General features: G+C 32.5%; 6 protein-coding genes across 6 annotated transcripts, besides 4 other annotated features; 3 read left to right on the plus strand and 3 right to left on the minus strand.

Moving 5' to 3' along the window:
* Positions 1 to 743: part of a mobile genetic element that runs on past the window's edge.
* Positions 737 to 2,709: a mobile genetic element.
* Positions 2,710 to 2,896: 187 nt separating this feature from the next.
* TVAGG3_0817550 (uncharacterized protein) lies at positions 2,897 to 3,724 on the plus strand (the record flags this gene model as incomplete). Its single annotated transcript, XM_001323928.1, has 1 exon — positions 2,897 to 3,724. The coding sequence occupies one exon, from the start codon at positions 2,897 to 2,899 to the stop codon at positions 3,722 to 3,724; it is 828 nt and encodes a 275-aa protein (XP_001323963.1).
* A 43-nt stretch (positions 3,725 to 3,767) lies between these two features.
* On the plus strand, positions 3,768 to 4,253 carry TVAGG3_0817560 (PspA lactotransferrin-binding region family; the record flags this gene model as incomplete). Its single annotated transcript, XM_001323927.1, has 1 exon — positions 3,768 to 4,253. One exon carries the CDS (start codon positions 3,768 to 3,770, stop codon positions 4,251 to 4,253), a length of 486 nt encoding a protein of 161 aa, XP_001323962.1.
* Positions 4,254 to 4,506: 253 nt separating this feature from the next.
* Positions 4,507 to 4,707: a mobile genetic element.
* A 104-nt stretch (positions 4,708 to 4,811) lies between these two features.
* Positions 4,812 to 6,178: a mobile genetic element.
* Positions 6,179 to 6,592: 414 nt separating this feature from the next.
* TVAGG3_0817590 (cytosolic regulator pianissimo family) lies at positions 6,593 to 9,508 on the minus strand (the record flags this gene model as incomplete). Its single annotated transcript, XM_001323926.1, has 1 exon — positions 6,593 to 9,508. The coding sequence occupies one exon, from the start codon at positions 9,506 to 9,508 to the stop codon at positions 6,593 to 6,595; it is 2,916 nt and encodes a 971-aa protein (XP_001323961.1).
* A 2,712-nt stretch (positions 9,509 to 12,220) lies between these two features.
* TVAGG3_0817600 (protein kinase regulator protein) lies at positions 12,221 to 12,844 on the minus strand (the record flags this gene model as incomplete). Its single annotated transcript, XM_001323925.1, has 1 exon — positions 12,221 to 12,844. The coding sequence occupies one exon, from the start codon at positions 12,842 to 12,844 to the stop codon at positions 12,221 to 12,223; it is 624 nt and encodes a 207-aa protein (XP_001323960.1).
* Positions 12,845 to 12,877: 33 nt separating this feature from the next.
* TVAGG3_0817610 (cysteine-type peptidase protein) lies at positions 12,878 to 13,645 on the plus strand (the record flags this gene model as incomplete). The annotated part of the gene is made up of 1 exon (XM_001323924.1): positions 12,878 to 13,645. One exon carries the CDS (start codon positions 12,878 to 12,880, stop codon positions 13,643 to 13,645), a length of 768 nt encoding a protein of 255 aa, XP_001323959.1.
* Positions 13,646 to 13,884: 239 nt separating this feature from the next.
* On the minus strand, positions 13,885 to 15,158 carry TVAGG3_0817620 (methylated histone binding; the record flags this gene model as incomplete). The annotated part of the gene is made up of 1 exon (XM_001323923.1): positions 13,944 to 15,113. The coding sequence occupies one exon, from the start codon at positions 15,111 to 15,113 to the stop codon at positions 13,944 to 13,946; it is 1,170 nt and encodes a 389-aa protein (XP_001323958.1).
* Positions 15,159 to 15,182: the final 24 nt, after the last annotated feature.

The following is a 15,182-nucleotide window of genomic DNA, read 5'->3' on the forward strand; positions in this document are numbered from 1 at the left end:
AATAAGTCATGACCACCATAATCGTCTAACACTAATAGAGAATTACTGGGATACTTTGTGAAAGGATATTTGTTCAACTTCTTTACAACATATATTGCAATCTTCTTATACTCAAACTTTCCATCAGGTTTCCTTAGTTGATGCTTTGTTAAGATGTGTTCCATCTCCTCTGAAATTTTTTCGAACTTACTTTGAACGAACTCAACAATAGCGTAATACTTTGCTTTCATCTTAACGTTCTTCATTAAATAAGGCATAAGTTCTTTATCATCCTTTTTCAGTACTGGTGCTTTAACTTGACTCATAAATGTCTTCGCTGTTTTATCCATTGTTCCTGATGTTGCTGAGATAACTATTGAGTCATAATATGGAGTATTAGTGAAGCGGTCTGTTATCATTATATGACGAATAACACCATATGTCTTACCTGAACCCATCTTACCGCAGTAGAAATAAACACCATTAGTACAAAATGGATAATCATCAGAAAATGGCATAATGAGTGCATTGTTTAGTTCTTTACTATTCTTACGTGCTCCATCATGAAGAATCTTATCTACTTGATTAATAACTTTCTCCATCTTTTAGTTACATATAAAATGTCTAAATATGATGGATTATACTATGAACATGTTATGAATGATGGCACGATAAGTGGTAATACAGTCTCATATAAATTACCGAGAGACTTCATTGAATATCCTGCGTCAAAAGCTCTTGAGATAAGAAAGATAAGGAGTATATAAGAATTTCCGAAAAAGTGACACCCAAAAAAGTGACACTTTCAATAGGGAGTAACACTTAAAAAGTGACAATTTAAAATTCACAATAAATAAAAATAATAAATTTTTTAGTCTATTAAATTATTCTTTTCTTTGAAATCCTCTAAAAATTCTTCGAAATGTTCTAAAATATAATCTGGATAATTATAACAAAATTCATTAATTTCTAACATATACGTATCTAACAATTCATTTGGAATTTCAAACGATCTTAAATATGTAATTGAATTTTGTATCTTCTCATTTATTTGAGAAAGTTTTTCTTCAGCATTTTCCAATAAAAATCTTAATGGATTCAAATTGGCTTCTTGATTCTGAACAAAATTTAATACTTGGTATAAACGTGATTGAACTTCTCTTTTCAATTTTGTTTTATAATCTGTCAATCGAGGCTCGCGAATTCTAATTGAAGGAATAAAACCTGTTTGAAGTAAATCGTTTTTAATACGATAAAAGTAATTGGGTGCAACTTCTTCTAAAAGATTTTTGACAAAAACATCAATTCTTTGATTTTTAACGCAGCCAAAATCGTGATATTTTATCTTTTTAAATAAAGATTCAGAAACGTTATTCACAACGGTTAATTCATTTGGTCTGGCAGCGGCTATCCACATCATAGCCAACAATTCCTTATACAAAATTCAAAAACTTGGGTGCAATCAGTTCTGATTGCACCCAAGTTTTTGAACTTTCTTGAGGGAATTAAAGGGTGAGAGATTTATAGTCTATCTATATATCTCCCACCCTCTAATTCCCTCCCTGACAGCGGGAAATTTTGTCTGAATGTTAAACTATTCAGACAAAGTTTTCCACTGTTTGCGAAGGAATTGTTGGCTATGATGTACTGATTCATGATCAGTACATCATAGCCAACAATTCCTTATATAAAGTTCAAAAACTTGGGTGCAATCAGTTCTGATTGCACCCAAGTTTTTGAACTTTCTTGAGGGAATGGAAGAGTAAGAGGTATACATTATGAATATATACCTCTTACCCTTCCATTCCCTCTCTGACAGCGGAAAACTTTGTCTGAATGTTAAACTATTCAGACAAAGTTTCCCGCTGTTAGCGAAAGAATTGTTCCATCTGGTGCATAGAGTGTGAATCTATGCACCAAATGGAGCAAGTCCCTCGCGAAATTGCCAAAACTTGCGTCGCATTTCAAAGATTGCGACACAAATTTTGGCGATTTCTAGTAGAGATGGAGTATTTTGAGTCACTGACCTATATGCAGTGGCTCAAAGGGCTCCATCTCTACTTTGAAGCAAGGAAACTTTCCTCGAAATTTTGATAATTTGAAGAAAGTTTTCAAGCAATTAACAAAGGATACTCGCTATGAGGTAAAAATTCTAGATTTTCACCTCATAGCGAGAGCTTCCCTTTCATTGCTTGAAAACTTTCCCCAGCTTCAAAATTGGGGAAAGGGCTGTAAAGTCGACTCCGATATCAGCAGGTACCAGAGTATTTAAAAGAGAAGCCCTCGTACGAGTTTCTATGAAGACCTTCTCATTCAAGAAGATCTTAATAGAAAATCGTACGAGGGCATTGGAAACTCGCGTCTGGTACATGTTGGTACCAGAGTGTTTGAGATTTGAAGACTCTGGTACTAACATGTACCAGAATTTATGATGAATTTAAGATGGACCATTATAAAATGGTAGCGGTTTGTTTCAAAAAATTTTAGATGAGATTTGCATAGATATAGATTATATGATTTATACATATGAAAAATAATATATAAAAATATAATTTTGAGATAATTATGTAAATAATATTTTAAATATTTGAATTTGAGGTATAATTTTATAGTAAAATATATTATAAAGAGTATTTATATAAATATTGTAAAATAATATAAGTAATAAAAATTGAGACCCCCTCCCTGTTTTTGATGTTTTGTCACTTTTTCGGTAATTCTTATTGTTTCTGGTAATACAGTCTCATATAAATTACCGAGAGACTTCATTGAATATCCTGCGTCAAAAGCTCTTGAGATAAGAAAGATAAGTCTTGAGCATCCAGACTTTGAGTTTCTTGCTATTCCATTAGAAATGACAGATTCATCAAAATCAGTGAAAAAAAGGTTTGACATGAGATATTACATAAAACCCAACATGACTACACAGGAGTTGAATGAAGGTCTTATGGAAAAAATGACTGAGGCAAGTAGAGAATTTGTTGATTGTTACTATGATTCAAATGAAAATAAATTGAATGTATTAAGAAAAGGTACATCACCAATCATAACATTACCTTCATACAGTAGTATAGAAAAAAATGCCTTGAATTATAAATATGACATGTCCCTAGGAGATGTGTTGGATTTCATCACTGCGTTATTAGAAACCACTGAAACAGACACAACATCAAGAAAACCAGAGCTTGTTTGGGAAGATGACCATGGTAGAACATTCACGCAAAAAGTAATTCCATCGAAAGCAAAATTTTTAGACTTATGGGAAAAAAAATATATCTCGCGAATGCATGTATATTATAGTTTTACCATAGCAGATTTCACTGACGAAAATGATAAAGATAAAAAAACATATAAGTACTTTGATGAGCTTTTCATAACTATAGCGAATATCAGGTTTATCCTTGAGCGAAAGGGCAAACCAACATATAAATTTGTCGGTTATCAGATAAGAATAAATCCTCTCCTTGAGCCTTTAGTAACGTTGAGTAATATTGCTCATGATAACAAACAATTTATATGTAATGTGAATGAACAGCTTGTGCCACCAAAATTTTATGATATCACTGGTTATAAAGATGCACTCGTGTTTGAGTTTTATAAGCGCTTTTCATTCAAAAGAGTTGAAGAATCAACTGATGGTCAAAAAAAGGAATATTATGTAAAAGAACCATATGAAATTCCTAAAGACTCTAATATAATGGTTGAACTTATATTAGAGTCTGGTACTCAATCTCAACATAAATAGTTTACGTGACAGAATTTTTTTGACACGTAAAGTTTACATTTTAATGGAAGCGAACAACAAAGCTCCTGCTAAGACTCTTGCCATCCAGAAGCCAGAGGTGACTGAAGAACAGTCCTCTGGCGACGAGGAAATATTGATGGGTGGCGAGAGTCCGAAGACCGAGATCAAGATCCCAGATCTCGATCACAAGCAAACGGCAAAGAAAACGGGTCCACGAGCTACTCCTCGAGAGCTACGTTTAATCAAGACCAGCCACAAGTATTTGAAGCAGCTGGAGGAGTCAAACGTAGCTCTCGAGGAACTAAAGCTCAAGCTGGCTGAAAAAGTAGAGGAAGCGAAAGGTAAAGAGCTCTACATCAGCCAGCTTGAGTATAAAGTTGACTCTTATGCCAACGAGATCTGCGATCTTCGATCTCGTCTCAACCGTGTGGGACATGAGTCAGACAGCTGGCATGAAAGGTTCCTTAAGGCTGACACATCCTACCATGAATTAAAGCGCGCCATAAGGAACTTAGCCACTGGCTTCTGATCCCTCCTCTAAACCACGAATAAACACCTAATTTTACTACTATAACTCTTATTTTTACTCATATTACTCACATATATCCTCATATAACTTATAGTTCATTGTCACTCAGATCACGATCTTTGTGATCACGATCAACTTAGGAAAAGAGAAAAAGTATAAAAGTTAGTATAATTAATTGTTTAGTCTTAAGTAAGCTTATTGTTCATCAAGGAGTTGATGTAAGCGTTTCTTTGCCTCCGTGATCTGCTTCTTTTATAAGCTTACAGTTAAGCCAACAGCAGAGTCTATTAAATATACTGAGAAACCAGTGTTATGCTTCTTACGTCACGTTTGCCTCTCCATACAGATTAAACCTGTGGGACCACCTATCGTACTTCTCGACGATTATGATTTATCAGCCCCTGCTAGTGAATAAAGGTTAGTTTACATATGAACGTTTATTTTTACACATATATGCGTACATATGCGCGCCCGTATGGTGTCAGTTTTCTGTCACTTTTTCATTGTGTCGGTGCCTGTAGCTGTAGGCTACAGGCGACGCACAATGTATACTGTACTTGTGCGAATGCATTAAATGAGAGCAAAAAGAGATTGATGCTGTTAAAACTAGGTGTTAATTTGCAATTATTTCGCATCACAAGAACTACCCAGTAAATTCGGCTATCTTTCTTTGCAATTATTTTCCATTATACATATAATATAATGGTTAGGGTTTGAAGAAAAGTTACTAGAGAATTATTGACTTTTGAAATAATGCAGAATTTTACTTGAAGAAATCATTAATTTATGAGTTCCAAATTGCTAAGCATGACGAAGGATCATTAAAATTGCTACAATTAAATACACTTATTGCAGAATTAAGATTTTTGAAATTAAAAGTTTGAAATATTGCCTTTTTGAATAAAAATTTAAATTTTATTATATAATCATGATAATATCTTATAGAAATTAAAAGAAAATATTTTAAACCATTCAAATATTTTGAATGTCTTATCAATTGAAAATATTAAAAGATAGCTTGATTTTATCATCATTAGTTGTTATCAAAGTTTTCTTCTTTTGATGAACAACAGTAAATGATTTGTTAATTACTTGTCTTCCTTTTTCGCAGCAAAATCGAAAGTTATGATGATAATCTTGGTGTCAATTTTGAAACTCTCTGATTTACAAGTAAGCATTCCTTTGGAAAAGCAGTCCTATTCTGTTTTCAAGATATTTTAAAGCCTCCATTTCATACAATGCGCAGATCTATTCGAAATTGCAAGAACTCTCAAGAAAAATGCAGCAGCAAAGAAGATTCCATAGTTTCTAGCATCAAAAATTTACAACCTTAATACAACAGTTAAAGAGAAGCTCGAAAAGAAAATATTTAACCATAAAGCTGGAAACCATTCGATATCTACTATTGGATCTAATAAAAAGTTAATTATAACATATTTAACATGCTATTTGTTGACTTTGTTCCATTATATTACCATATATATCTTTTTGAAATCTAAAATATTTTTACGATTTTAACCATGTGTTGTTGAAACCATATATTAATCTTAGCTAAAGTATAGTTTATGAGTCTGTCACCATCTAACGTATGAATTTTCAAAAATGTCAAATATGTTCATTTTTTCTGTAGATTCAGCCATAATTTCACGCTGTTATACTATTCAACTATTATTTAATATTTTTATCGATTTAAATATATGATGAGATGCTTAGTTCTCCTGGAAATCGATTTTTAATCGCAATTTTAACTTTCCAAAAATAATTCAAAAATAAAAATCCCTCTCAATTTTCTAAGTTTTATAACTCGCCAAATCTCTAGCCAAATTTTTTTTGGCCCGTATAAATATTGTTAGGCACTATATAGGGATGCTATTTATCCTATTTTCATCCCATTTTACTGTTATCGCCTAGTGAATGTACCTTTGAATATAACAAAATTTTGTATAGCATTTTTTTTTGTAAAAATATGTTTTCATTTTGACTCGAGTTTGAATCCAAAATAAAATATTAGAATCAATACTCAATCCTGAAATTTTCTTCTTAATCAGTAAAATATTTGTTTAAATTTGCTATTTTTTGATTCGTCAATAAATTAAATGCTTTCTTTAGAGACTGGGATTATATTTTGATACTATTTTCATTGAAGTAATTCTGCAAATCTACAATAAATATTGAAATTTCGATTATTACTTAGTCAAAACAGATGCATGACATTGATTCCAAATATGTTTTAAAATTTTTCAGATAAACTAGTCAAGCATAAACTTTGAATTTCGCATAACAGATGAAATAACCAATATTTTATAATAAAAATCAAACTAATAAGTATTTCTTTTATATTATGGTGGTGAATCAAATATCTTTTGTCTTAACTTCGTTTGCTGAGCTGCTGGCATGAAGTAAAAGCTTGTTCTACTTGTTCCCAGCACATTCTGGAAGTCATCATCGCTTAAGTAAACCTCAGGATACAGTAGTTGCGGGGCTTTCTTTGAAATTTGCGCGTGAGGAATATTAGGCACTTTATACTGCGATATTGCAGTGAATGTAACTTTGCATGATGCCGCAATTGCTGCACCCATTGCAAGTCTTTTGGCACTGATCCTATTTGCTGGGAGTTCCATTAACGATGATCCCGAAACTATCTTCTCAACGATTTCTCTTCTATCGATAGAAAATGCATATTCACCGAGAACTTTTCCGACAAATACGTGAACATTTGGCGTCTTGAAATCTGATTTCGGTTCGTATTCTTGGATCAAATCTATTGTATCCTGTCCAACAACTGTGTTCGAGAGACCTTTGATGAGATTACAGATCTTCTCTTTTCCAGGAATGTTTGGAACATGTTGAATGTTCTTTTTCACGGGTGAATCTAGGACAAGGACTTCATCAAAGTCGTTTGGAATGACGCAACTTTGGTTTGAAAAGTAAAAAACTTTCCAATTCAGACTTTCGAGGGTTGTAATGAAATCTTGTGTACGTTGGAACATGGAAAGTGATGCAATGAGTGTTCCAAGAAGGATTGGTGATGGTGTTGGCAAGATCGATTCTATTAAACGCTTAACGATATTTGACGATGAAATGTAAGCGTTCGCGTAAGGAGAAGAAGCAAAGTATCCGATTGCCAGTATTGCTGAGCGTATTTCTACGATATCCTCTGATAAAATTTGGTTAAAAACTTTCTCAATAAATCCGGAAATTGCTCCGCAACCTTTTCTTGTTTGCGCAAGCTCACCAAAAAGATGTACAGGATATGTATATTCTTTGCCAGAAAAGGCAAAGTCGTACGCTGCATCATAACTTTCAACAAATGATTTCCCTTCTCCGATCCACCATTCTATCTCTTCTTCGAGATTGAGGTACTTTAGAGCATTTTCATGTGACAAAATGTATGGGTAAAGTGATCTGAAACGCTTAGAAAAGATCGGATGTAATCCTTCCGTATTTGCACAGAAAGAAAGCGCAGTTTTGTCCGCGGAAACGATATCACATATGAAATGAATAACGTCTGCAAGTTTATCTTCTTGACCAAGCTGATTTAATGTAAAAGCATATGGAATAATTAGTTTTTGGAAGACATTGGTTGCATAATCCTCAGTCTGTTCACGCTTCTTTTTGAGAATATTGAGCGCGATTTGATGAAATTGACGTGAAGCTTTCAGAAGAATATTCGAAAAAACAGGAATTGTAAGACTTGCTTCATCGGTAAATGTTATCTTACTGCAGAACATTTCGAAATTGTATTGATGTGAGAGATCGTTCCCGAATGCAAGAATTTCATCAAGATATCCGGATCGACTTAAAATTCCAACTCCGCTCTTATTAGAGAGTAAGAAAGCGAACATATCTATGATGCTCCATATTGGAGAAATGAATTCGATGGCCTTTGGCGAGGCGACTTTCAATAATGCCGCTCGAATGATCCTTGTGAACGTTTTGTCTTGGTCAAGGATATCTGTTCCCCATTGGAACTTGATGAGGTACCGAATGAGAGACATCATAACTGGAGCAACGGTTAAAACTTTCTGATGAGTTAATGTGAGGAAGTTTGATCCGAAATACTCCAAAATATTGGTATAAAACTGTTTGGGAACATTCAGTGTCTCGTTTGAGGAATAAGGGATAACATAAGTAAGGAAATTCTTAATCAATTGCCAGTCCCAGACATTTGGATTCTGAGAAACAACAACGGGGACAATAGAAGCAATATCCTCTGCAAATGTGGTCGAGTTCGAGTAATCATAAGCTCTTGCAATCGCAAATTTGCCATTCGTTGCGAAATCATTTTTCAAAATCATTCTTAGATTGTTTCCTAAGCGTTTCACATCATTATGTGTTTGTGTGTATAGATGGATAATGTTTGGAAGTTCTGAATTTTGAATTATGTAAATTAATGTTCCACAAAAACCGGAAATGAGGGATGGAGCTTGGATACATGGTTTAATTAGACTAGATATAATACTAGAAACACGTGGAGGTGAGTGTTCAAAGCATTGTATCAATTCTTTAATTCCTTTGTTTCTAATTCCGAAAATTAATAAGCCAGGCCATGTACGGAGGATCGCTAATAGTGAATCAGCAGCATGGGGAGGGAAGTTATTGTCAACGATGTAGGCATATGGTGTAATTAAAGCTCTTAATGTATTTGGATCGGAAATCACTGAAAATCTGTTCTCTAGACCGTAAGTTATAAGACTACATACTGCTGGGGATTGTTTTTCCTGAATGTAGTTGATAATCAATGGAAAAATTTCTGGAAATGTGTCAGTCATGTCTATTGAGAGAATTGCATCGCAAAGGTAAGCAATCGCAAGCGACTCATAGAACTTATCCGGTTGCTGCACCAAAGAAATGATAGCTGTTAATACCGTACGCGGTATAAGATTATGATAATTTAGTAAGTAATATATGTATGAAAATGCTGCTGCTTTCTCTGTATCAACTTTTGGTGGAGGATCAGGCCTTGGTCGTGCAATTGATTCTGCAATAATTATGTCAACGTGATATTTTTCAACAATTAAGTCAGATCGAGACATTTCTATTGATAAAAATATTTTTAATACGTCTGCTTTAATTGCAAGAGAGTTTAAGCTGTAAAAATTGTGCAATAATGCTGCTACATAATCTAATTCGCCTTCAGGAAGTGAAAAATTTTCAGAATCTTCGACAAGTGCCGTAAGTACATCTGATAGATCTGCCGCAGGAAGTTTGAGGTCATACGCTGACCGCAGAATGGCGGGAAGATCTAATTCCATAAATTTATTTTTTTATTTTTCAAATGTAATAAAAAATAAAGTGGATTGATTTACAAAATTCACCATTTATAACATTAATTCGTTTTCAGCAGATTTTAGCTTAGAATGTTTGGAATCTATGAAATCAATTGTCCTGATTGATTAAGAGCGAAATATTTCAGAATTCATATCGATATCTCAAAATTTTTATTCAATTTATCAACTCCAATGTTCTCATTCACATATTTTGTTTGTATATATATACATGGTTCTAATTTAAATGGAACGAATACATATGATAATCAAATAATTTGAAGAAACAAAGTTATCATATTTGTTAATCAAGCACAGAAGCTCTTAAAGAAGTATATATTGAAATTATTCTTTCATACTTCAGCTGTTTGGTGATTTAAATTGAGTTAGGCACTAAGAAAAATATTTTGGGGAAAAATTGAAAGGTTGCAGATTTGAACCTGATACTTCTAGATTCATTTCATGATTCTTCCCATTATGCTAAAAAGTCATATTCATATATAAAAATATTTTATCTATTTATATAATTGTCTATATAGAGAGAGGCGGCAAACGACCTCCGAACGAGCATTTGCTCGTTCTCCATCAAAGATGGTGCCCATTAAATTGTTTGCCGGCAGGATTCCTATCTTTTTTTCAAAAAAAAAAGAAAATAGCATCTAAAATAAATTATTTATTAAATGATTAATATCATTTATATTTACCTCCTGAGAGGGATGTAATACTTTAGTCAAGAATTATTTTTCTTGACTAAATACCCCATTAGGGGCTTATTTCCACCGAGATTATCCTCAGTGGAGAAGAAAATCCAATAGTTGTTTTTATAACAACTATTGGAAATGCTGCTAATTCAAAATTTGCAAGACAATTCGCACTTTTCTTTCATTCTAAAATAATTTTTCATCAAAAAATTGAAAAATATTTTGAATGCAAGGGAATAATAAATTTATCGTTCGAAATTCAATGCTATGCCGGATAAAATTCTTTGTTCAAAATTATATTCATCTAGCTCCATAGTGTCATTTACGGTATAAAGTTACGATTCCACTCGTTAATAATTCAAGAGACCCAATTCCATTTATCTAATTTTCTAAAGAATTTATATTTTAAAAATTCGTGTATAAATCGAATTCAAAAGTTCGATTATGAACATTTTTGTTTCAGAAATTTCTCAAAATGATTTCAGAAAAAAAAAATTGAAAACCTATTATATTTGAGTATTTTAACTTAAATATCATAACTTCCAATTCTCTGCCTTAATACAAACGCCTTTTAAAAAGCGTTTATTTTGAAATGAAGAGATTTCAATTTTAGCAGATTCTATTCAATGGTGGAATAAAAGAGATACAAGGCTTGTAGTTTGGTGCACATCATCATTTAAATGTATGGGATAGCAAAAGCTTATATCAAAATGCCAAAATTGTATGAAAAATCATTTCATTTTAAGATAATGAGCTAAGGAAAGCTGTGTTCAACATGATTCACAATAGCAAATCGACAACTGAATAACAATGCATTTCGTTTAAATCTTTTTTTCAATATCATGACAATATTTACTGTAACAGCATGTAGAAGTTGTATTAATACATATCTTAGTTAAACCTCTTCAATATCTTCTATTTTATACCATTCAAGGGTTTGAGTATTATTGTCGCACAATAAAACGTTTCCGTCTCTTAAAACTCCAATTAATGATAACGTTCTAGAGTCATTTTTAACTTTAAATGCAGCGCCAGGTGGGTATTGAAAAAGGTGATTTATTGTTTGATCGTCTGAATTCGAAACTTGGTTATGATTAGGATAAAATGCATTACGTGAGCGGTCAAATAAGCTGAAATATGATCTATTTTGCTGTGATGGTATCATCCTTGGGAAATTAAATATAGGGAACATAAGTAAAAGCGTAAATTTTCAAATTTTTGTCAGATTTTTTATAAAAATTTGATGTTCTGATTAGCTCTCCATAGTATAATTATGGATTTTCAAGAACCAGTAAAACCCAATTCCATTGTTCCGGTTATGCTTTTACCCCAAAAGATTTTCAATGTTATATTTTAGATTCAAATTCGACCTGTTGTAGCTATAATCTATGATCCACATAGATGTTTTAAGAGCGGATGTTTTATGAAGAATAATTCTTATAAAAATCCAAAATTTCATTTCTCAAAAGCAATTCATCAAATACTCTTAAAAATTTGCTTGCAAACATATACGATATTCTATGCAATAATTTTCGAATATGACGAAATTTCATATTTATGTTGAGGGAATCTAAATGCTAATTCAAAAATAAGTTAATGTACAAGCATAATTGGCCAGATATATGCATAAAAAGCATGCAAAACTGAATTTTTTTTAATATAATTATTTCTAATTTAATTTTCAAAATGTTTTATTTGCATAAAGTAAAATCATTCATCAGATAAAATGGTATGTTTTCTGATCTCAATATATTAAGCTACATAGAAAACAGTCGATTTATAATGAAAATGAGATATTTTCATTAAAATCGTGTAAAAATGATATTGGTAGCATCGGGTATGTATTGGTACATATATATCAATCTCTGATTTTCAATGCTTTCGGTGTTTTGATAAATAATCTTTGAAAAAGCATATAATTGATGTTTTGTAATTATTATCAATATGTACCATATGTGTGATAGTAATTTATGAAGTAGAGAAGCATAATTTAAAAGATTCATGATAGAGTTTCTTCCTCATCATGATTTTCGTAAAACTGAGACTGAATCCTAAATCCATATATCTTGGGAACGTATTTTTCTATATTAATATTCTTAAAAAGACTCGAGTATTTTGAAATAAAAAGATTAACCCATGATGGACCAAAATATGCACCATCAACAGTCGCCATACTATTATCTGGCATGTTGTAGATTTCTTTGCATGAAGGGCAAAATAATTTTACCGAATATTCGTTGAGTTCATCGGACACACCATACGGCAAGCAAGTCATTCCTTTGCATAGTTTGCGAGGACACTTTGGAAAGCATCCATTAATATATTTTTCGTACATTTTAGTCAATCCTTCATTGGTGAGCAAATATCTTGCATGTATTAGGCCATAAAGCATTTCAGCTTGCTGCTCAATAATAATTTGTTTAGATTTATCATCTTCATCAATATTTATAGGTTGGTAATAGTTCTTTACCATCAATTCTAATGCTGCAGAAAATAAATTAACCTTTTGGCGTATACCATAGTAATTGAATGCATTCATTATGTACTCTTTATCAATTTTAACTTGGTATTTTCCCCTTGGCTCAGATAAATACCAATCAATCCAAGATTGATTGGTATCCATTGGCACTTTTTCTAATGTCACTTTTATCAAGTCATGTTTTTTCTTCTATTTTTTGGAGTCAAAAGTCGATTTGCATTCGTTGATGAAAGTATCAGATCGTTTCCTGAAGATATAAGCATTGATATTCCTGATGAATATAACTTTCTTCAGGAATATCCTCATTGCGATCTTGGTCCTTTAACGCAAGAGTGCGGTTGTTGCTATGCTTATGGACCAATAAAGGCAATGAGTCATAGGATATGCAAAGCTAAAAACAAAAAGACATTTTTATCAGCACAATTCATAGTCGCATGTGATCTACTAGAAAGTGGCTGCGAAGGCGGCTGTTCGAGAAGTGTTTACTATTTTCTTGAACAGCATGGCGTTACAGACGAAGAATGTCATCCTTGGTCAAATCAGCTCAATTATTCTTCTGAATTTTGCTCGAAATGTAAAGATGGTTCACAAGCAACATTATATAAAGCTAAAATAGGCAGTACAAAACAAATTACTTCTGTCCAAGAAATTAAAAAAGAAATTTATTTACATGGGCCAGTCTCAGCCTCTGTTGCAGTTACAGACCGACTTAAATACTATACTGGAGGACTTTTTGAAGATCCTCCTCGAGATTATATCGCAGATCGCACACATACAGTTGAAATTATCGGCTGGGGCCAAGAAAAAGGGATTCCGTATTGGATAATTTTGAATCAATATGGACGTCTTTGGGGCGAAAACGGAATGATGCGAATTCGTATGGGAAGAGATGACGCCAGAGTTGAAAGCTACGTTTTAGCTGCAGAACCAATGATAACTTGGTAGACTTAGTTATATATTATTTGTTTGTATTATTAAAAAAAATGTTTGATATTTACATTATAATCAATTTTGTTTTTCAAAATTTTGAAATTATCTAGTTTTCTGGAGAAGCGCAGCTATTGACAGCTGCGATATTACATTTAGCAGTTTGTGTTTTTCATAAATGCATTAATGCGGTTGACTAAAGTACTCTAGCTCAACGAGGACATTTATGATATCAGGAAAAAATGTTAAAGTTCGTGTGACCACATTATATTTACATAATAATTTTAAAATTTTATATACAATAATAACATAATAATCAAATGGCAAGATCCTTCTCTTTCTTTGTATCTATTTTGAGCTTCTCTTCTATCAAGCAATCAATCAGTTTTTGAGGAGACATTCTCCTGGCAATTTCGATATTGACAGGAACGACTCTTCCACTTTCTAAATGTGCCAGAATAAATCCATTACTCTTTAATTGGTTTGCATCAGAAAATCTTATAACAGCAGTGCCATCTAAAGAGCCAGGCAATTGAGTTCCGGGGTATATTCCATATATAGCATGATAATCCATTTCTTTATGCTTATATGATTTAAATTCTGAGTTTTGCTTGAGAATAAATGTTGCTTTAGCATTCTGGTTGAATTCCTGATCCTTTTTAGAATCTTCTTCAACAATTGATTTCTTGAAGGCTTCTAAATCAAAATCAGAATCATCATCTTTGTATTGATTAGGTACTTGATCTTCTGAGGTATCTTGTAATGGTATTTCATCGGTAGTTTCGTTTACTGACTCTTCAACGCGAGATTTTTTAGTAGGTCGTCTTTTTGTTTCTTTTGGCTTTGAAGGAGTCTTTTTAGAACTTGTTGATGCTTCAGTTGAAGATCGAGTCTTTTTAGGTGATGGTTTCGAAACGGCAGCAGCTTTATTTGAATTTGGTTGGTCTATGTTAGATTCGGGTAAGTTATTCTTTTGTTGTTTGGGTTTAGATCTCCTTGAGGAAGATTTTGTTCTTTTCTTGCTCGAATTGACAACTTCGAGTTCAGAATCATTTTCTTCATTGGGTAAAACATCTGATGAAGAAGATATTTTTGTTTCATCTGTTTCATTTAGATAAACTGCATCTAATTTTTTAGCAGATTTTCGTTTTTTCTTTTTATTGTTTGTTGAAGAGGATTCTGTGACGTTTACTTCATCTATATCTTGAATAATTTGATTTTTATGAGATGATTTAGTTTTATATTTCCCAGCCAAGAATTCTTGGTATTTCTGATCGGCTTTTTTAGCTATTTCTGTCTTTTCAAAAGCTTCCATAATTTCTGGACAATCAAGATTTTCTCTCGGCTCCCATGTATCATATTTTGGATCTTCGTAATGTTTCCAATGAATTAAATAATATGGTTTCCCATCTGTATACATCTTTCCAATGATAGATTCAACTTCGAAAACCTCGGGATCAGAGTCAACGCCGAAGTTGTCAGACATTAAATAAATTTGACATTTTACAATGCCAAAAAAAGAGAAAATATCAAATTTTTGACACTTTACATAAAT

This window comes from Trichomonas vaginalis, chromosome VI (genome assembly GCF_026262505.1).
Source record: "Trichomonas vaginalis G3 chromosome VI, whole genome shotgun sequence".
Taxonomy (NCBI): Eukaryota; Parabasalia; order Trichomonadida; family Trichomonadidae; genus Trichomonas; species Trichomonas vaginalis.